Source organism: Muntiacus reevesi, chromosome 6, assembly GCF_963930625.1.
Source record: "Muntiacus reevesi chromosome 6, mMunRee1.1, whole genome shotgun sequence".
NCBI classification, from domain to species: domain Eukaryota; kingdom Metazoa; phylum Chordata; class Mammalia; order Artiodactyla; family Cervidae; genus Muntiacus; species Muntiacus reevesi.
In genome coordinates this window covers 57,604,926-57,627,925 of record NC_089254.1, presented here as the reverse complement: position 1 = coordinate 57,627,925, position 23,000 = coordinate 57,604,926, and the positions used below count along the sequence as shown (strand labels likewise).

The 23,000-nt window shown below is 43.6% G+C and overlaps 1 protein-coding gene across 2 annotated transcripts in view; it reads right to left on the bottom strand.

Annotated features, from left to right (window-relative positions):
- The window catches only part of AOAH (acyloxyacyl hydrolase), a 188,477-nt gene that overhangs the window by 5,540 nt on the left and 159,937 nt on the right, over positions 1-23,000 (bottom strand). For both annotated transcript variants that reach the window (XM_065939088.1, XM_065939089.1), the window contains 4 exons: positions 16,121-16,179; positions 15,977-16,036; positions 14,595-14,691; positions 7,374-7,450 (listed from right to left, as the gene is read on the bottom strand). In XM_065939088.1, coding sequence (XP_065795160.1) covers positions 7,374-7,450; positions 14,595-14,691; positions 15,977-16,036; positions 16,121-16,179 — 293 coding nt within the window. The remainder of the gene's footprint in view (positions 1-7,373; positions 7,451-14,594; positions 14,692-15,976; positions 16,037-16,120; positions 16,180-23,000) is intronic.

Genomic DNA, 23,000 nt, shown 5'->3' with positions numbered 1-23,000 from the left:
CCTGCTGGGAGAGCCAATAATTCCTGCTTCATGGCAGTCACACCTGTGTAATCCTCTCCTTGGAGTGTGGTAGTACTTGACACTTGCTTTTAACTTCTAGGATATGGCAAAGGTGATGGAACACTACTCTGAGATTAGGTTGTGTACCATTGTGACTTCTGTCTTGCTGGCAGATACTCTCTGTTGCTGTTTTGTACTCACTGATGAACAGATAACTCAGGTGACCTTTGAGCAACAGCCAGCTAGGAACTAGCAACATTTTAGTTCCACAAGCCTCAAGGAACTAAATTCTGCATGTGAACTTGGAGGCAGATCCAAGTTAAGCTTTCAAATGACACCCAGCCCTGGCAGACACCTTGATGGCAGCCTGGGAGACAGTGGAGCAGGACTCCCAGTTAACCCACATTGCCTGGATTCCTGGCCACAGACACTGTCAGATAAGTAATGTGCATGGTTTAAAAATAATTTGGTATGCAACAGTAGACAACTAAAACACCTTCTCAATCTTAATCCTGTTTGATCTTTATTTTTCTTCATAATTTGATCCCTTGGGCCAACCTCATCCCTGCCAGTGTCTCTAACTCTCAACTAGAAGCAGGTGATTCCCAAACCTGTGTCTCCAGGCCAGACCCCTCTCCTGAGATCAGAACTCATAAACTTGATCTAGTGACTGGATATAGTGCAGGTACCCCAAATTTAGAATGTTCCAATCTTCTCCTGACAAAATGTGGTCCACTGGAGAAGGGAATGGCAAACCACTTCAGTATTCTTCCACTGAGAACCCCATGAACAGTATGAAAAGGCAAAAAGGTAGGACACTGAAAGATGAACTCCCGAGGTGGGTAGGTACCTAATATGCTACTGGAGATCAGTGGAGAAATAACTCCAGAAAGAATGAAGGGATAGAGCTAAAGCAAAAACAACACCCAGTTGTGGATGGGACTGGTGAAAGAAGCAAGGTCTGATGCTGTAAAGAGCAATGCTGCATAGGAACCTGGAATGTTAGGTCCATGAATCAAGGAAAATTGGAAGTGGTCAAGCAGGAGATGACAAGAGTGAACATCGACATTCTAGGAATCAGCAAACTAAAATGGACTGGAATGGGTGAATTTAATTCAGGTGATCATCATATCTACTGCTGTGGGCAGGAATTCCTTAGAAGAAATGAAGTAGCCATCATAGTCAACAAAAGAGTCCAAAATGCAGTACTTGGATACAATCTCAAAAATGACAGAATGATCTCTGTTCATTTCTAAGGCAAACCATTCAATATCATGGTAATCAAACTCTATGCCTTGACCAGTAACGCTGAAGAAACTGACATTGAACAGTTCTATGAAGACCTACAAGACCTTCTAGAACTACCCCCAAAAGATGACCTTTTCATTATAGGGGACTGGAATGCAAAAGTAGGAAGTCAAGAAACACCTGAAGTAACAGGCGAATTTGGCCTTGGAGTACAGAAAGAAGCAGGGCAAAGGCTAATAGAGTTTTGCCAAGAGAATGCACAGGTCATAGCAAACACCCTCTTTCAACAACATAAGAGAAGACTCTACACATGGACATCACCAGATGGCCAACACCGAAATCAGATTGATTATATTCTTTGCAGCCGAAGATGGAGAAGCTCTATACAGTCAGCCAAAACATGACCGGGAACTGGCTGTGGCTCAGATCATGAACTCCTTATTGCCAATTTCAGACTTAAATTGAAGAAAGTGGAGAAAACCTCTAGACCATTCAGGTATGATCTAAATCAAATCCCTTATGATTATACAGTGGATGTGAGAAATAGATTTAAGGGACTAGATCTGATAGACAGAGTGCCTGATGAACTATGGACGGAGGTTTGTGACATTGTACAGGAGACAGGGATCAAGACCATCCCCAAGAAAAAGAAATGCAAAAAAAGCAAAATGGCTGTCTGAGGAGGCCTTACAAATAGCTGTGAATAGAAGAGAAGCGAAAAACAATGGAGAAAAGGAAAGATACACCCATTTGAATGCAGAGTTCCAAAGAATAGCAAGGAGAGATAAGAAAACCTTCCTCAGTCATCAATGCAAAGAAATAGAGGAAAACAAGAGAATGGGAAAGATTAGAGATCTCTTCAAGATAATTAGAAATACCAAGGGAACATTTCATGCAAAGATGGGCTCAATAAAGGAAAGAAATAACAGAAACAGAAGATATTGAGAAGAGGTGGCAAGAATACACAGAAGAACTGTACAAAAAAGATCTTCATGACCCAGATAATCATGATGGTGTGATCACTCACACTCACCTAGAGTCAGACATCCTGGAATGTGAAGTCAAGTGGGCATCACTATGAACAAAGCTAGCGGAGGTGATGGAATTCCGATTGCACTATTTCAAATCCTAAAAGATGATGCTGTGAAAGTGCTGCACTCAATATGCCAGCAAATTTGGAAAACTCAGCAGTGGCCACAGGACTGGAAAAGGTCAGTTTTCATTTCAATCCCAAAGAAAGCCAATGCTAAAGAATGCTCTAACTACTGCACAATTGCACTCATCTCACACACTAATAAAGTAATGCTCAAAATTCTCCAAGCCAGGCTTCAGCAATACATGAAGCATGAACTTCTGGATGTTCAAACTGGCTTTAGAAAAGACAGAGGAACGAGAGTCAAATTGCCAACATCCACTGGATCATTGAAAAGGCAAGAGAGTTCCAGAAAAATACCTATTTCTGCTTTATTGACTATGTCAAAGCCTTTGACTGTGTGGATCACAATAAACTGTGGAAAATTCTGAAAGAGATGGGAATACTGGACCACCTGACCAGCCTCTTGAGAAACCTGTATGGAGGTCAGGAAGCAACAGTTAGAACTGGACATGGAAAAACAGACAGGTTCCAAATAGGAAAAGGAGTATGTCAAGGCTGTATATTGTCACCCTGCTTATTTAACTTATATGCAGAGTACATCATGAGAAACCAGGGCTGGAAGAAGCACAAGCTGGAATCAAGATTGCCGGGAGAAATATCAATAACCTCAGATATGCAGATGACACCACCCTTATGGCAGAAAATGAAGAGAAACTAAAAAGCCTCTTGATTAAAGTGAAAGAGGAGAGTGAAAAAGTTGGCTTAAGGCTCAACATTCAGAAAACTAAGAGCATGGCATCTGGTCCCATCACTTCATGGGAAATAGATGGGGAAACAGTGGAAACAGTGTCAGACTTTATTTTTTTGGGCTCCAAAATCACTGCAGATGGTGATTGCAGTCATGAAATTAAAAGACGCTTACTCCTTGGAAGAAAAGTTATGACCAACCTAGACAGCATATTAAAAAGCAGAGACATTACTTTGCCAACAAAGGTCCATCTAGTCAAGGCTATGGTTTTTCCAGTGGTCATGTATGGATGTGAGAGTTGGACTATAAAGAAAGCTGAGCACCAAAGAATTGATGTTTTTGAACTGTGGTGCTGGAGAAGACTCTTGAGAGTCTCTTGGACTGCAAGGAGATCCAACCAGTTCACCCTAAAGGAGATCAGTCCCAGGTCTTCACTGGAAGAACTGATGTTGTAGCTGAAACCCCAATACTTTGGCCAACTGGTGCGAAGAACTGACTCATTGGAAAAGACCCTGATGCTGGGACAGATTGAGGGCAGGAGGAGAAGGGGATGACAGAGAATGAGATGGTTGGATGGTATCACCAACTCAATGGACATGCGTTTGTGTAGGCTCCAGCAGTTGGTGATAAACTCTGGGAGGCCTGGCTGCTGTGGGCCATGTGATCACAAAGAGTTGGACACGACTTTGCAACTGAACTGAATCTTATCCTTTTTCTGAGTTCCTTGACTTGGTATTTTCACGTCTCTTCATCCAGGTGTCCAATTCTGTGAGTCATCTCCTTCCTACCCACCAAATTCATTCAATCAGCAGGTCTTGCATTATACTCTTCTAGTCCCATTACCCCCTTAAAATGAAGAAGGTATTTCTTAAAATTATGTTCTACATTTTGGGAATGAGATTAAAAAAAGAAAGTGATTGTTAGTATATCAGGATTTTTTTATACTTGCTTACTGTCACTTAGATGGTGAATACAATCTGGCTCAAAAATTAATATCTATCATAAATTTGAACTTTTCAACAAAATCCATGTTTATACTTAATTACACTTGTCTCTCTGAGAAAATTGGAACAGTTGGATCAATAGTGATTATACACTGTCCCCCTCTGCTTCTCCAGCAGGGTTTTAGAAAGAGATAGGCCAAAAAAATAAAGCCTGCTCCCCTCTTGGTGGGAGGGGCCAGTATCAACTGTTTAGCTCAGATGTACAGGAGCTGGTGAGGCGGCACTTGATAAAGATTTGAGTCTACTCTTTTGGTTGGTATTATGTCTGTGCCATAAACATGAGGTCCTGTGACTCAGCCTTGACCAACTAGCTCTTTCAAGATGGAAATGGGGTGGACTCCCATAGCTTCCCCATGGTCTAGAAGAATCCATTAACATGGTTTCTGCTATAGGGCACGCCACTGGGAGGAGAGTATATAGGGATATTCGGAGGCTCCCTTGAAGGCTTCAAGTCACAACCCTGTTCTGATGCTGCTCACATCCGTATCTACAGCTCAGATCCCTTCCTGAGCTTGCTGCAGAGACATCCAATAGGATCTTTAAATGCAACTTTTACTAACACCTCCTCAAACCACCCTGTCCCCCTAAAGGTGTTCTTGATCTCAGCAGGCAATGGAATCATCTATCCAGTTTCCCAGTTCTTAGCATCTCTTTCTCTCTCACCTTCACATCCAATAAACAACCATGTTCTGTTGATTTAACTGTCTGAATCACTCCAATAGAGGCTTTCTCTCTCCCACTCTCACTACCTCTGTTCAGGCTACCACACTCTCCCACACAAAAGTGTACTCCAAACAGGTCTCCTTCCCTCTGGACCAAACCATTCTCCATGCTGCCACCTCAGGTATCTTTTTAGAGCACAAAGTGAAAGAATCAAAGTGTTAGTCGTTTAGTCGTGTCTGATTATTTGCGACCCCATGGACTATAGCCCGCCAGGCTCTTCTGTCCATGGAATTCTCCAGGCAAGAATACTGGAGCAGACGGTCATGCCCTTCTCCAGGGGATCTTCTAGACCCAGGGACTCAACCCAGGTCTTCCACATTGCAGGCAGATTCTTTACCATTTGAGCCGCGAGGGAAGCCCTAAGTCTGGGTATTTTTCCTTCTTGCTGAAAAAAACCTTCAATGACTCCCCATTCTCCATATCTGAAAGGTCAAATCCCTTACAGACCCTCTGTGATCTGTCCCTAAATCTCTCTCTTGATCCCTTTCTCTCCACTCCACTCTCATGTTCTGTGTCTCAGCCACATTGAAGCACTTTTATTTCCTCCAATGTGCTGTGCTTTCTTTTGTATTAAGGTCCCTGCCCTTGCACTTTCTTTGGCTCAGAACCCTTTCTGCAGCCCCTTCCCTCTTCCTATCACTTGACAAGTTCATGGTCTTAATTCTGAGTTCCCTCCTCCAAAAGTTTTCTCTCATACCCCTTTGCTCCATCCCATCTCCCATAATGCTCTCTTAGCATCTGTGCTTGCAAATTAGAGGCATTGACTACATTTAATTATCTATTTACTTCTCAGTCTCCCACTCTATCCTATAATCTTAACTGGCAGGGGTAGTTTCTTGTTCATCCTTGACTTCTCACTGTATTTGATACCGGATAGGCACTCAGTAAACATTCTTGGATGGCAATTTGCCATCTAGACTGTTCAGCTCAACATACAGGATAACTAGGCAGGCTTTAGGCATATCTCTCCATTATCATCCACTTTAGTCATAGCTCCGCCCACTGTGGCCCACTCGGTCACCCACTCCCAGCATGTGAACGAATCTCTCAGGAATGACTCAAGATTATAGCACACACTGAGTTTCAGCTTTTGACTCTGTTTACAACCTTCAGTTATTGGTGAAGCCGTTTGAGTGCAAGAAAGAGCCCCAATTTGACAGAACTTGAACCCTAATGCTATTTTAAGAGTCAGGGACACAATACTCTTTTGATAGATCAGACAGATATGTCCCAAGGGATACAACAAAGCTGTCTTTGACCCTCTTCTTTTTAGTTTGTTCCTCATTACTCCCTATCTGACTATCTCCTCTCGTCCCTGTTCTCTGTAGAATCAGAGGGTAAAATTCTGTGATGTACAAAGAACGATAAGAACTACTACCTCATTACTGACAGAAAGCAGGTCTCCACATGAACTATTCTAAAACCAAGGACATCATTGGGGGGAGGGGACAAACTCTAATATTTAAGCAGCTTCTAGCCAATAATTCTCTTGGGTCAACATATCCAAGTGATACACAGGAAACTTAGATATTCTGAAGTGCATTACTTAGATATTTTTTGTTGTTGCTATTTAATACATGGGCGTTTAATATGCACTTTAAAATTGACCCAGCATCTATGGGACTCCTCTGTCCATCCATCTGATGATGGAGTGGCACTCTTCCTTTTCTTTTGAGACAACTCTTAGCCCTGCCCATGGGTACTCATGGAACCTAAAACTCGAGGGAAGGAGAACGTAGTTCTCTTCAAGCTTCTGAGGGGATGATCAGGCCTCCCTGTGGCCTGACTGACCAAAATGTAACAAGTAGCAGAGTTACCCACACCCCCACTCCTTTTCCTATTTTTTATATAAAGAGATATTATTAAGAAGTCCAATATATAGAACAGATAAAAGAGGAACTTCCCTGACTCCAGCCAGGATAATGAACAGAATGAGGACAGGAGGGGACAGCATCCCACCATCCAGCTCCCCTTGCTCTGTGAAGAGACCAGAGCAGAACTACTTTCCAGAATTGTCCCTTGGAATCCTAGATGGGAAACAGTTTTTACTGCAGGATATTGCCAAGGACATTGCTCTCCTCTCATACAATTCTCCTCATTTTCTAGAATGATCTGTAGAAGAAATTTCTCACAGGACTCATTTCCAGGAATCCTTCTGACTTTTTTTTTTCTGAGTGCTTAATTTATTTATTTTTTTAAATCTTTTGAAGGCCATTACTTATGCCTATCTTTGCATCAGCCCCTTGGAAAGCCTGGAGCTGATTTTGTGGGTCCTCGCAGGCAGTACCTTAGGAATTTCTGGGACAAATCGTGAATTGTAAACATTAAGTCAGGAATACAGGTATTATTTCTATCTTATTTCCCTTTTACTCTGACTTTTACTTTATTCTTTAAAATGAGTATTAATTTAATTTATGTTTATCTTCTATCTTCCACATGTATGCACATCACTTCAAACTCTTTCTGGAATAAAACAGGATAAAAATGAACATATGGATGCATTAATTATAATGAAAAAATAAACTTTCAGCAGCCATCACGTGATTGCTCTTACCTCATTAGGGTGAAATCCGTCCACAGGTTCAATGAGCTGCCAGGGCTGCCCACCTCTCTTTTGCCACTTCTTCACAACTGCAGGGCAGACACACACAGAATTAGAGACATGCTTTTCTGAGCAATGGTCAACACCCAGAATAAGGGCTGTGAAGGACGCTCCTCCTGGCTGATGTTTACCCAGCCACATCTGCCTCTGAGTCATTGTCTCAGGATGGGGGTTTTCTGAATGGAAGTGATCTTTCCATTGTATCATTTTTTTCCCTTTAACTCAAGAAGAAAAATGTGTGAGAGTGTTGGATGAATGTGGTTTGTAGAGTAAGGGGGGTGGGAGGGAAGGGTGAGCTGTAAAATATTCAACAGTAATTTAAGTCCATCTCATTTCTCAGTGACCAGAACAGAATTTCAGAAACAAGAGGAAACTATTAAGCTAACCTCTCCTTTCATGGGTTGCCATTTTCAGACACTGCCTGCATGTATCAAGCCATCATCATTAAAACTCACATAGTTCTCAGAAATATAATTACATAAAATGATCTCAACAGCACATGTAGAGGAGAGCTACAGAGAAAACACTATGAGCCTTAAAATGATGAGCAGCGATAAAACTGTTCTTCAACAGGGGTGAAACCCAGGAATGTCAGTTGCCCCAAGGCAACAGCACAACAAACTCTACATCGTAATGTGAGGCTGCCAGGGTTAATACCATGACAGGCAGCCTGGACCTAAGTTTTAGCTTCCCCCGAAATGGTAAGATTCCCCATCAGGTAACCTGGAGCCAGCCAATCAATATGCGCCCAGTAAGAAACAAAGGGAGAGCTGAAAAGCCCGCGAATGCCCAGGTTTGAAAAAGCCCGTGAAAGTCTGTACCAATAGAATTGCTTTGCAAACATGTAACCAATCCGCTTAAGCCAGCTACTAATTGCTTATGCATATCTTATAAATTTGCGTAACAGCTTGGGCTCAGGGCTTTTTCTGACCCTGCACCACTGTGATGGGTGGGGCAGAAGGCCCTGGCTTGAGTCAGTAATAAACTTCCCTTTTTTGCGAGTTGCATTGTCTTGGAAGCCTTCTCTCTTCCCGCTCGGGGATTCGGACATCGGGCATAATCGTAAAATCTTATTGTCAATAAGGATTTCTCAAGGAAATTTCAAATCCCCAGAAAATCTCCAAAGAGAAAACTGTGAGACCTACCCTTACTAGAGTAGCCCACCATGTCCTCACTTCCCTGGTGTCCTGAGAAAGGAGTGGGCACAGCTGTGATTCCCCCAGTTCTTCCCTCCTCGTGCATATATGTTCAGTTACCCGGTTGTGTCTGACTCTTTGCAACCCTGTGGACTGTAGCCCATCAGGCTCCTCTGTCCATGGGGATTGTCCAGGCAAGAATACTGGAGTGGGTTGCCATTTCCTACTCCATCTTCCCTCCTCACTCTGCAAAAATTCAAGGGCAGGGATCTGTGCCCTCTTGCCCGCCCACCTCCCCCCCACTGTTTATCTCCCTTTGCCCCAAAGGAAGAATGAAAATGCTATTAGGGGCTCTCACTGGACAAGAGAAGCTGGACTTCCCCGGAGCTGAATCAATACTACGCTGCTTTTGTAATTAGTTCTAATATCACGCCAGGCCATCTATACTTGCAGTCCAATCCCTGTCCCCAGAGGGGCTGCAAATACTGCTACCCTTCTCAGAGCACAGGAGACAATCCCTGCTGGTGGTTTGGAGTCTTACACTGGATCACCAGTTCCTGTTGGCTTTTCCCCTGCCTGAATGGCCACCACTGAGCCACCCTCTTATATTTTGTGTTTTACTGGGGTTTTTTGGAGGGTTCTAGAAGAAACAGCTATTGGAAAATGGCCTTTGCATTTGTCGTGAAACTCAATCAAGGACATTGTCCATGGTGTCCTCCACATGTGGTCCCAAGGGAGAGACTGCTTCATGCTGGTAATGTATCTCTCTGAAGGAATAGTATATATCTGATCTTCTGATAGGAAGCTTAGAGTTGCAATGATGCTGAAACCACACTAATCCTTAAGAAGACTTATTCTGCTGAACCAGCTTGCAGACCTCAACAATTTCTTGCAGTTGGCCACAGGTACTCTGTGAAAGACAGAGTCTTGGGCAAGCTTGCCTGGCTCCAGCTTCAGTCTGCCTGGCTGTTCTGTTTTTCAGGCATGACCTTGGAACCAGATTTTCTGCTTCAGGTTCAATTCTGGCTGCTGCACCTTAACCTCTGGACCTGAAACTGACGCACCTGTGGGGCTGTGCTGTCCTGGGTGCATAATGCTGCTCCAGTCCAGCTCTGCTTATCTGGCTTACCTGCTGTGAGTTCCCCGTGTTTGGTTCAGGCTGTTCCTTCTCCTCTTTGATTGACCAGGGGACCATGGGCCACTTTCCTACTCATTTTTTTTGGGGGGGTCCTGCTTTTATGCTTTAGAATTTTACGCTGATTCTCTGAGTCACTGCCAATCTGAACATCCAACCAATTACCCTTAATGGAGCACCAAGCATTTGGAAGAGTTTCTTCAAAGTCAGTGTCACCCATTACTGAGCCCCCTCCATACTTTTTGCTCTTCTGCATGATCGACCTTATCCCTGTGTTGCAGTCCCATGAGTTTCTAAAACAAAAAATAATGATGCAGAAAGGTCCAGACCAGGTTAAGACATCAGCCTCCCGGGTTATCTGTCACGGGAGAGGTGACCTCGCTTCTATGCTACTCGTGTTCTTTCACCTCACTCAAGTTCTCAATGAACTTTTCAATCCTTTCTCTTGCTTTGCCCTTTATTTTTAGTTTGGTTTCCCTTACGCTGAACAAGTGTGATAAAGAAAAGAAAGAGAGAAAGAATCTCGATTCAGTGTTAAATAATTCCCAGTCCGTGTTAGACAATGGGAAGCAAGCCCAGTGAAGACCTCAGAAAGCCTGCTGAGAAGCTGTAGAGTTGGATGAATAAGACATGAGGATTGTTTTAACAAGATGGACAGCAAGGCATGGGTCTGAGCTGGATCACCCACACATCCTCTGATCCAGCAGGGGCAGGAAGTTCCTTACAGTATTCTCTGGCTCTCCTTGTTTGCAGAGAAGGTTAATCAACAAATTCAATCTAAACTTGTGCCTTTATTGGCTAAGAGAACATTAAGAAAGGAATTACAGTGATCTAGAAAGCTGGAAAATCCACAGTGGAAAGCAAATTTGAGCCCATAAGTGAAACAAATTTGAGCCTATAAGTTTAAGCCAAAATGGTGTTCTTGGAGAGAAATGTTTACTGAGAGCCCCATATTATAAATACCAGACTTCTTATACCCATGTTTCTCTAGTGTGATTAAATACTAGTCTTAACCAGGCTTAAAGTTAGTCTAGGTTGTTTCCATTTTGATTTGAATTTTATGTGCATTGAATGAGTGAGTGAGTGAAGTCACTTAGTCGTGTCCAACTCTTTGCGACCCTGTGGACTGTAGCCTACCAGACTCCTCCATCCTTGGGATTCTCCAGGCAAGAATTATGTGCATTACTAACTACTAAATGAAAAACTATTTCCCTTAGAGGCAGGGAGAGGTGGTGATGGATATTATACTTCATGGAACAAATTCAGTCATCAGAATTAATGACTGTTTTTAAAATGAAAAGGAGTGGTCATTCCTTCTACTCTCTTGGAGGCTTGATCTCATAATGTAGGATCATTTTCTTAATGATATTCTGTCTTTGAGGGTTACCAGTCAGTAAATATCTGTAGACATCAGAATTACAACACTTACAGGAAGAGTCAGGAACTCACAAGCAAGAGTTTAAGGTTTCACCTGTGTTATGACCAGACAGAGTTAGATAGAATGACCCTTTCTGGTTTGTTTATCTCAGGGTGAAATTTTGCTCTTTAGAATAAATACAATGGTAGACAGTGGTCTCTATTTCTTCCTGACTGATTTTGGCATGGCAAGTCCAAGCAGGGTATTATGGTTTAAAGCTGATTTAAAGCTCTTGAATCAGTATGAACGATCTCTTGGGATATGGTACGTACTATATTTTCTTTATTGGTAAAGTCAAAACTTTGCTAATGACCAGTTTTTCAGAGATGCAATAGAAATCACAGGAGAAGACTCGTAGAACATTTGCTAGTTCCTTGATGAACAGCAATATTAGCAGATACTTAAAGAGAAATCTGAATTCTGGTCAGATTTCATTGTTATTGGTCATTTTACAAACACACATGGGGGAACCAGGTTTATTCTAATTGAATTGTCTTAGAAGCTGAGGGCAGCTGGTGGAATATTTAAAGTGTCAGTGAAAAAATGGCCTTGTCAGTCAAGTGGCATTTTCCTTTCCCCATTTGGGAGGTGTGGTAGAGATGAAGAAAAAGGACATCACCTGCTTAAGCTGGCATTTCCTGAAGGGAGAAAAAATTACTGCCTCTGTTTAGCTCATAACCAGTTGGAGGATGAGTCAGCGAGAGACAGAAAAAGTCTTTGAGGTGAGCAATCATCTTTTGGAGCTGGACTGAGGCTGTTAGAGTGGAGAACAGACAGGTCTCATGTCTACCCTCGAGGGACAGGGACCCTCAACAGTCATTTGCTCTGTTTCAGGGTGTACAATTGTGAATTACATATGAAAGTAACATTTGTGATGCTCAAATGCAGTATAGAAATAAGAGCAGAGATTTTCATGTGACTGCTGAGACTGCAGATTTAATAAATGACTCTGTAGAGTTTCCCAGGAGGTGCAGTGGTAAAGAAACTACCTGCCAAGGCAGGAGACACCAGAGATGCGAGTTTGATCCCTAGATTGGGAAGATTCCCCTGGAGGAGGGTATGGCAACCCACTCCAGTATTCTTGTCTGGAAAACTTCATGGACAGAGGAGCCTGTTGGGCTACAGTCCATGGGGTTACAAAGAGTTGGACATGACTAATTGCGTGTGTTGAAGGCTATCCATGGAGATGGATCTTGGAGTGGATGCGTCCTCTGCCTGCCCTGGAAAAATGCTAAAGTCTCAAGGTAGGCGTTCCTTTTGGAGTAATCTAACACTGAGCATAGGTGAAGACGTCACCATAGTTCCTGAAAACTAGATAGAAATTCCAGTTCTTTCAGAAGGGCACATGGTGGCACGCAGCTATTAAATGTGGGATGCTGTATTGGATGTTTCTAGAGGCAGATCCCAGGGTACCATTTCCTCTGTCTCCCCTCTCCCTCCCACTGGGTCTTCTCTAGTGAAGACTAAACTCATATGGAGAAGGCAAAGAAATCCCTGTACCAAAACTGGGCCTTCAGTATCAGGAAATTAAAAAATTTCAGGAAGTTCCTTGAACAATTGATGAGAATTGACAAACAAGGAGAGATACCTAGGAGGTTTCTCAGTAAGGTTGATGTAGCATGTTCAGTTTAATTGAAACTTAAATTGCATTTACTGCTGCTCTGAGGACAAGAATGCTCTGAGGAAAAAAAAAAAAAAGAATGTGCTAAGGAACTTCTGCTTCCAAGTTTGTGGAATGCTGGTAAGGATGGGGTCTGGGAGGAAGCCCCTTTCTCTATATCTTTCATGAAGAGAAGGACTGTTCTGTTTTGTTAACTAGATTCCCAGCACCTGTACAACACATAGGAGGGCTTAGTAAAAATATGATGATTAAGTGACTAAGTTCTTAATCTTGGAGCATTATCAGAGCCCCATTGATTAAGTTTTAATGCGTGTATGGATCATCTGCAGATTATGTCCAGATGCAGACAGACTCTGATTAGGCAGGTCCTAATTAGGAGTGGGGCCTGGGGCTCTGCATTTATAACCAGCCACCCTGGTGTATGGATCCTGTTCATTCTGAACTGTGTATTAAGTGGCCAGGGTATGAGAGAATGGTGCTCTTTCCTGGGTGCTGGCTATGTTCCAGGCATGGCATTTAGGAGGACTATACATTATTTCACACAATCATCACCAAGACTTGTTATGTAGATACAGTGTCTCTGTTTCCAGGTCTGGAAGGGAGAATTTGAAAATGTTCAGGGAATTTTCAGTAGTCCCAAAGATAACAAATGACAGCGCTAGAGATTACTGTGGAAATGAGACAGTCTCTAGTGAATGCTAGGCATTATTATATTTTTAAAAACTTTATCTACATTCAGGGTTGGTGATGATCAAAGATTACTTAGTGGTACATTTGTTTTCACCAGGAATTCATTAATGAGGCTTTAACTCTGCATTTTAATGAGAAGTTATTTATCAAAATGTCTCTCCCCATGAGGGAAATATGTATCACCTAGGCAGGAAATCTAGTTAAGAGAGATCAGTCTTGTTGAAAAGATGTTCAGAATTGAAGTACCAAAGTCTACAATGCAAAACGTGTCAGCTAATGCAATATTTGATAATTCATGATGGCCATCTGCTTCATCCCAGATGCTTGGGCTGGGGGAGTTGGTGGTGGGGAGATAGAGATGATAAACTCCTTATGAGAAATCGTCCATCCTTTGCACATACTGCAAAGCTTTTTGTTAGCATCATCTCAGCTGGTAGTCAAACAACAGAGGCTTTTGTCTTGTGTAACAATTACTTAGAAATGAAAATGGGACTGGAAGGATTAAAGTCAGTAGATAATAATTTTTCAGAGTCAAGATGTAAAGGATAAATCTGGTAATCATGCTTGCTTTCTTGTGACCACTCGTCAGTGACCCCAGTGTTTGGAGAGAGTGCTAGAAAAGCAGCAGCAGTGTTCTTTCCAGAAAGTTGGGATATGGTTTGTCCATTTTGTCATAGGCATCTGAAGTCCCTCCTTTTGAGACTCTGATTTGTTTTATCATGTGTGGAGGCTGGGAATCTGCCTTGCTTTGAGTCCTTAGGGAATCCAGTGCCCATGGGAAGAGACATGAGCTTATCCCTCAGGCCTGTCACACTCATCCTTAGCCCATTCATAAGCGGGGCATTACTAAACTGTCAAGAATAAGTAAGATGATTTCACTGACCTGTTGGCTCCCAGCCCAGAGCTGTTTCCGACTGGTCACTGGCTCTATTGCTGCAGGGATTCTAAAATAGTGGTGAAATAAGGAGGTGATGCTAAGTTTCCACCTTTCCAGAAAGAGTCTCATACTTTATTTCTTCCAATACTCAGAGCTATTAATGTGTCAGGATGGGCAACAGTGACCCTGTCCATGCTACTGCCTGTTCACTTGTAAACAAACACCTTGCCCAGGAAGGCTCTAAATGGTGGCAGCTGCTTTTGTCTTGTGTCAATACCTAAACCAAGCAAAACTTACTTTTTTGGAAGTCGAAATCTAAGTAGAAAAGGTCGAAGTTCATAAATTTCTGACTGGTTGCAATTTTTTTCAGCGTTGTGGAGAGTTGTTCTGCTCTCTGAATACAAAGGAAACAGGGAGAATTTCATGAAACCTAGACTTGGGCTTTAGGGAGATAATTCAGGCAGAACAAAGAAATCAATAGTTCCCACTCCCACCCCCACTGCAAGTCATCAGCAGAGAGCAGCTCTGCATATTAAATTCTGTTCATGCACAAATGGCCAACGAACGTACAAAACTGTTAAAATTCATTAGGAACCAAATCAGTGCAAATTAAAGTAATAAGATACCATTTTCTCCCCATGGTATTGTCAAGGAAAAGATGAACAATCGTGATAATAAAGAGTATTGCCATGGGATATGTGATTGAGAATGTCAATTTGTTTAACCTTTCTAGAGAACAGTTTGGTGATACAGATCAGATCTGGTGTACTCTTTGACCCAATAATTTTCTAGGAATTTATCTTAAGAAAATAGACATGATACACAAAGACATACATTTTTATATATAAAAAGGTTCATCACAGTGCTATATATCATAGTGGAAAATTAGAAACAACTCATATGTCCAACACCAAGGGATGAAATAAACCATGGTATATTCATGTACTCTGTATTCTAAAATGATTACAAAATTATGATGTGGAGGAATAATTATGAACATTAGCAGGTATAAAGCAATGCATGTGTTCTGATACTATGCAGGCAAAGTCCCCAAAATGACTAGATATGAAAGTAATACTGGAAAGACATACATATTAATTTTGGGTGGTGAAATTTTGAGTGATTTTTGCTAATGTTTTTTGTATTGTTTTACATTCCAAAGTTTTAAAAAATTGAAACATATTTCCCTTGTAAAAACTTTTAAATAAATCCCTTCCAAAGAGATTATTTACCATCTGTGAAAGAAATGTGGGAACCTTTTTCAGAGAAGAAAGGAAGGCTCTGGGGCATCTGGTCCTCCCTTGCTTTGGGAGACTTCCAGCTCTGTGTATACCTAACCTTGCTCACTTCTCTGACTCTACAAAATGTCTAGGACAAGCTTTCACAGACATCTGTGAGTGTGCGCAGATGCATAATGTGCATATGAGACAGAGGCACACACAGAGACAGGGACTGAGGACCATGGCAAGATGACAGGCTCAGTGAGGCAGAGTGGGGAGACAGGGCACCCCACATTCTCTTGGCTCCTCAAGCATCCAAGTGTTTGAATTTTTTTTTTTTTTAATTCACCAGCTTGGAGGCCATTGCCCTGCCAAAACCCCGTCTCCAGTGAAAATCCTGCAGCAAACACAGGTAGAAAATACTCAAAGATGGGATCAAAGGACCCACGACAGCCCTACCTCTGAAGTGAGATTCCGCAGCGTCTTGTTGGAAGACATCCAGCCGTGGCAGGGGCTGACCTGAGAGCAGGAAAACACTTTGATTACAGAAGAATGGTGCAGGTCATAGGAACATGGCCTTGGAAGAAGTCAGCGTGAGCTCACCTGGAGACAGTTCAGGAAGGAGTAGAAATGCGCGTAGGTCACGTCCTTGTTGAGCTGGCCTGGAAAACAGAGGGATCTGGCCTGTGGCATGCACTGAGATAGAGCAGCCAACTAGGGACCCTGATGGGTGATCCTGCCTCCCTTGCAGAAGGCTGGTGTCCCCAGGGATCCTCCCGGGTTTTGCACTTGGTATTGCTCTTGAGGAAGCCTAGGCTTTCCTTCTTTCTGAGCTCCCTAGAAATTGATACCCAGAGTTGAGGAGAAGCCCTAAGGAGTTCACTCCCATCTTGAGCTCTTATCATGGGCTAGAGCAGGACTCCAGGGAGAGGGATACAGGGCACCATATGGACCAGAACACCACTAACGAAGGACTTGGCAGAGCAGTGGCTTTCTCCTGGCAATGGTATCCAACATGGGACCCAGGGAGCATGCAAGGTGTAGTTGACCAAATCCTCCTTTTGTGTTTATGAAACACTGAAGTCTGACCCAATTAAATATATATTCCAATTATAACAGGACAATCAAGTGTCTGAAGGCCTGATCATGCTCTGTTTTATAGTTTGGTGAACTGAAGGTTTCCACAAATGCTTGGGCAGCCATCTACTGGGAGCAGCTAGTATGTTATACCCCTTCTTGGCCCACCAGTTCTCTTACTTGAGCCCCCATTAATAGATGGGCTCTATTTTTGGTGCTTTTGGTGCAAGTTAAAGAAGTACATAAGAATAAAGTGATAAGCACCAAATGCAAGCTCATGCAGAGTCTTTCCAAATATCAACTGTAGACCCAGAATCTGGGGGCATAATTTATTTTCTCTTCACACCTCCCACCCCCTGGTCTTTCTACCATATCCCCTGCTCCCCATCCGCTCCCCTCCCACTTCACCCCAGTGGCAATTCAACTTTCATGCTGCAGCTGGGACACAAAATCCAGGCTCTCCCACATCTCAGGGGTGAATGACTGATGTCTTATCCATTAACACTTCTCTCACGCCCAAAAAAATAAAGGAAAATAATAGGGCCTATCTCGGAGCGAAGAGAAAGATTGAAGGTGATAGAATACAGTCTTATTTTTCACTTATACCTCAGATCAGTTAGACTGAAAGATAGATTCAATTTTCTTGTCGTAGAGGGAAAATATATTATGTCTCTGGGTGGGTGAGTGAATCCCAGGACTGGAAAACCGCAGGCTTATTATCGCCATTAAAGTCACAGTGACACGCAGGGCCTTCTCTGTGCTCCAAAGGCGTCTGCATTTTCACATTTTAGATGAATCCCAAGCCACTGGCTCTTGTCTTCACTTTCACTTTATGGACTCCACATGGAGCTCTCAACTCCCATCTTTCTGCAAGATCCTGCTCTCCATCACTGAGTCTGCTTTCCCTCGTGTGTGTGTGTGTGTGTGTGTGTGTGTGTGTGTGTGTGTGTGTGTGTGTGTGTGCATGTACTTTTGCAGTTTGCCTCCTTTCTGTGTGTGTCCCTGCCTGTCTCAGTCTAGCCCAGCTGCAATGACTGACACCTCCAACCTGCATCTCCACCCTTAACTCTCCACTGCCGGGAGGCCTTGGCTCTTGCTGATCCAGCCCCTGAGTGCCAGCCTTCCCTCTGCCATCTTGTTTCTTTGCTGGTACTGGGGCCATGTAATAAAACTTAGAGAGCTTGGCTGGGGCCCTGACAACCTGCTTGCCCCTGACTCTCACCTGGTGGCCTCTCTCTCTCCTTCCCTTGCCCAGTGGCTGAAGTCTCTTCAACCTGCTGGAAGTGGCACCTCATGCCTGACCATAAGAAACATTTCTACACCCTCTTCTTCCTCATCTGAAAGACTGGACTTCACTGATATCCACAGGGACTGGAGTTTATCCTGCTGCACCTGGATGCTGGAGAAGTCATCTGCTATCTCCCCTGTTGGGGCTAAGCTGATCCATAGCCTTGCTGCATCCCAGCTTACTCCCTGTTGGGGCTAAGCTGATCCATAGCCTTGCTGCATCCCAGCTTACTCCCTGCTACTATGCTACTGCTGAGGCCCCAGCACATGTTAGGATGAACCACAAGGCATATCCTCCTTCTGGATCATCTCCCAGTCCCTGTTCCTTCCCCTCTATCTCCTGGGTATTCTGGTTCTGTCTCTAATCGGATCAGGTTGATGGAGAAGAAGTTCTTAGGTGAGTAGGTAGGTCTGTGGACAGGATAAGGGCACATTAACTGTAGTTAGAAGATAAATGGGAGAGATGTAATGAGTTGGTTTCCCTTCTCTCTGGTATTTCTGCCTATTAAAGGTTAGGGTGTCTGGGTCTGGTCATGTGAAAGGCTGACTGAGAGTGCTTGTGATGGGCTTATGGTTGAAAGATGGGGAAGAAGGAAAATGGTTCTTATGCTTTTTTTCCATTGATTGAAACTGTCAGTTTGTTATTTGTTCTTTCTTTTTATGTATTACTTTTTATCCCTGTTACTGTAATGGTATTTTTCCATACTGAGGAGCCCTGGTATAAAGACTGATCCTACCTAAATGTTGTATCTACATGTAAAGAGGTGGTGTCTACAGCTCCTTGTAGAAAGTAAATCTGATGAAGAAAGGTGGTCATGAAAGCCCAGGACAGGGACAGGAGGGATGTCCCACAATAGTGGAACAATCTGTGTGTGTGTGTGTGTGTGTGTGTAAGGGCTGGGAGCCCATGGGTTGGCCAAATGGATACCCTATAGTCCCTCTTAAGATCAAAGAGTATCTTCTACCCCAGCTGCTATAGTAGCAGCTCATATCTCAGTCATGTGTAAGTTCTTTAGGGCAGTTTTTGGAGTGTATTTAATGTTGGGACCATAACTGAAATTTTGGTGCTAATAAAAGCTTGATACTAAAAAATAAAAATAAAAGTTGGTACTAATAAAAGCCTAGTACCAACAAAGATCAGCCACACCTTCATGAAGTACCATCTAAGTGTGTTAAACCTTGGTACAACCACATTAATTTAAACAGAGATGAAGCTAGTAAAAAAATGGAAGGTGGGGTATTTTAAAATGCATTAGGTTTCAGTTTAAGAATAATTGAGGCAAAATGAAGTTATTGCCGATGTTTTGTGGCAGAGGCCCTTCAAGGAAGGCCATATGGCAGACTTATTTGTAGCCAGTACTCCCAGATTTCTTGACCACAGTTTAACCCTTTGGATAGCTCCCAGAATGCTTGTACAAGTGTTGTTGGCCCCAGGGTAATTTTACTGTCAGGATCTGTATAATCTTTTCCCCAATGTAGTTGTTTTTCCCTCTCCTTAGAGGACAAGGACTTCACCTTAGTATCATCTTTAGATAATTGGTATCTCAGACATATTAACAGAAAGATTGCCTTCCTCATAGGCTATGCCTGAGAGGACACATTCCTGGTCAAATACAAACTTTCTCAAAAGATCTATGCAAGTACAATCCTAATGTGTGAGACCTACTTTCTGGTAATTCCTCAAAAAGACAGAACATTCTCACCAGGAATTCTAATTGTTAGTAGAGAGTGTGGGGCTGTCACAGCCCTTGGCAGCCAGGCAGTTACCAGGCGGTGATTTACAAACAAGGCGAAGAAGAATGATGCTAAGGAGGGTATCCTAGCTCCTTCTTCCCTGGTGGGAGTTAGCTAGACACCCATTCTTGTTCTGGGCCTCCACTGCCTGCTGATCTGATGCTGTGGCATTTAACCTCTTTCCTAAATAGATGGGCTGAATTCCGACTTGTACTATTGAGGCAGCAGAGAATGTAATCACTGACCTAGGGCTTCTTCCCTAATCCCTTTTGCTCCCTGGCCTCTTTCTTAATCCTTAAGGGCAGCTAAAGTCAAGTCTACAGATTATCATCATCATCATGTTTCTTGGTTTAAAGGCAGAAATAAATGGAAACCTCCTCTTAAGTTCTTGTACAACCCTGAGCACTATGCCCCGGGAACCAGACTCAGGTGTTTGGCTAGGTGAGACTCACCCCAACCTGGGCAGAGCAACCAAGCCCTGAGACTGACCCAGCATTAAGCTGCTTCACTGCTGGTTCCTGTCTTATGGGAACGAAGATCCAAAGATTGGAGGGGGAGCAGGAACAGAATGGAGACTATGCGAAGGCAGCAGCCCCTACTCAACCTTCTCATCTTATGTGAGTTAGGAGCCTGCCAGAGGAAGAATGAGGATTCTGGGTGAATCCCACCTACTTCCCCAGTCTGTCTAGGAAGGACCCTGATGCTTCTTGAGGAATTCAAAACTTATTTCCCATGGCAACCAGACAGCAGGGATAATTTAAGATCGGAATAATAACTGAAAAACATTAGAAATTTTAGGTGGTTTCAACTTTCTCCCCAATTGGATCCCCCTGCCCTGCCCCAACGCACCAAACTAGGGTTGTTGATATGGAACACACTTGTTCCACCTTTGGCTTTTGTGCTGTGAAATGCTGGTCTAGATCAGCAGCTGGAGGGAGGCTGTTTGAGGGTAAGACAAAGCCTAGAGCTGGGTTTCTCAGCCTTGGTACTGTTGACATTCCTGGTTGTGGAGGGGCTGTCCTGTGCATTGCAGGATGTTTAGGAACATCCTTGGATTCTAACCCTTGGATGCTGGTAGCACCCTGTATCTCCAGGTGTGATATGATAATGGGTGGGGTTGGGTGGGTAGTCCCTGGATGAGGGACTGAGAGAATCCTCCAAGTGATTGAGTCCCTGATCAGTCACCATTTTCCTTTCCTTGCTCTCTTCCAAATTACATGGAGTCATTTTTAAATACTGTGGTTGAGTCAAGAGAATTGCATGGCATATCTGAAAAAACTTATGGATGCAGTCTAACTGCAGTTCATGGAAAGGGAATGAGATTTGAAGTCAGAAAACCCAAAGTCAAGTCCATACTGGTGTGATGGAGTAAATTGGGAGCATATTTCTCCTGCCTCCAAGTTCCCTTCCCTAAGCATTTTTTAGCATGGGCGAAATCTAGGAATCTGAAAACATCTGTTGTGCCATGTTTAGTCGCTCAATCATGTTCGACTCTGCAACCCAATGGACTGTAGCCCGCTAGGCTCCTCTATCCATAGGGATTCTCCAGGTAAGACTACTGGAGTGGGTTGCCATGCCCTCCTCCAGGGGATCTTCCGAACCCAGGGATCAAACCCAGATCTCCTGCATTGCAGGTGAATTATTTACCATCTGTGCCACCAGGGAATCTGAAAACATCTGTTAGGGGAAGTGAAATTTTCATTCCCAATGGCTCAAAGAGCTATTCTTAGCCCAAGTGGTTGTCCTTCACATGTCCAAGGCAGCCCAGATTGGAGTAAAGTTCACTGTGTCATCACACAGTCATTTCTTAAGGGTGTGGTCGAAGCCATGTGAACAGATGGGACACGCTTTCCTCATGAGAGGCTAAACTGTGTCCTCTTAGACAGTAATAACATTCATAGTATGTTTCATAACTGAAGAAGAAAATGACTTTAGTCTCATTGGTAGGGAGTGTGGTATGCGGATATCTACTATCGTCCCCCAGTACGGGGAACTCAGTGAAGGGATCAGAGCCCTTTGAGAGCTGGTTGAAGGGTCCCTGTTCTTCTCTTATGTGGGGAGGGGTGGAACTTGCTGAGGGAGGTGGTAGGGAGGTTGGATCAAGCAGGAACTGCAGGAAGAGGACATGAGACGACTGAAAAGACACAGGGATGTGATGGGTGCATGGGAAAGCTCTCTCCTCCATCCACCATGGAGGACACAAAGGACTTTCAGGTCACCCCCTCTGAATTGCTCATCTGACTCACAAGAAACTGTTTGCACCTCCAGGGTTGGTCTAAGGAGGCAGGCCTGGCAATGCCAGGGAAGGGACAGTCTCTTTCCATGACAGACTGGCACAGGTGCTGTCGATATGGGGCTGAGATGATGGTCCCCAAGCCTCTCCTTGTGGATGCCCTTCTGAGAGGCCTGAGGCCAGTGCTTCCCATCTGCCCTTTGCTTAATTTTCTCTAGTAACACTCAGCCTCCTCTGACTTTTGGAATCTTTTCCCCACTGTAACCTAAGCCTATGCTGGCTGAGATTTTTGACTATAGTGTTCGCTGATGGTTACACAGTGCCTTGAACAGCACATGGCATACAATGAGTATTTTTGAAAGGACATTGTTCCCTGAAACACAGAAAAAGAACCCTGCTACACCCAGGTTACATATACAATAAGCTGTGCAACATTTGGCAAGCTACGCAAGCTTTCTGAACGTTAGTTTTCTTCATCAATCAAGTGGAATTAATAGAAGCATTTATCTTACAGAATTGTTTTAAGGGTCAGTAATGGCAGCTCTTCCCAAGGTGAATTATTACTACTTTCACAATCTTTGTAAAGCATCTGGAATGCTAGACATGCTATTAGAAGTTTCCTGGAACTTTAAAGCATTTCAGAGCCAAGCATTCCAAGAACGCAGAAGCAGGGAGCAAGGCTTCTGGAGGACTGTGTCCTATAGAACTCCCAGCTGCCACCAGGGTGCACAGAAAGTGAAAGTGAAAGTCTCTCAGCATGTCCGACTCTTTGCGACCCCATGGACTATACAGTCCATGGAATTCTCCAGGCCAGAATACTGGAGTGGGTAGCCTCTCCCTTCTCCAGGGGATCTTCCCAACCCAGGGATTGAACCCAGGTCTCCCACATTGCAGGCAGATTCTTTACCAGCTGAACCATCAGGGAATCCCAAGAACACTGGAATGGGTAGCCTATCCCTTCTCCAGCAGATCTTCCTAACCCAGGAATTGAACCAGGGTCTTCTGCATCGCAGGTGCATTTTTTGTCAGCTGAGCTACCAGGGAAGATTCAGGTTCATAGAACCTATTAGAATTCTGGCCACCAGGGGGCACTCACCACTGAGGTCTGGAGAAATCCTTCCCTTGGGCTTGTTTGTCCCCTTTCTGTCTCTT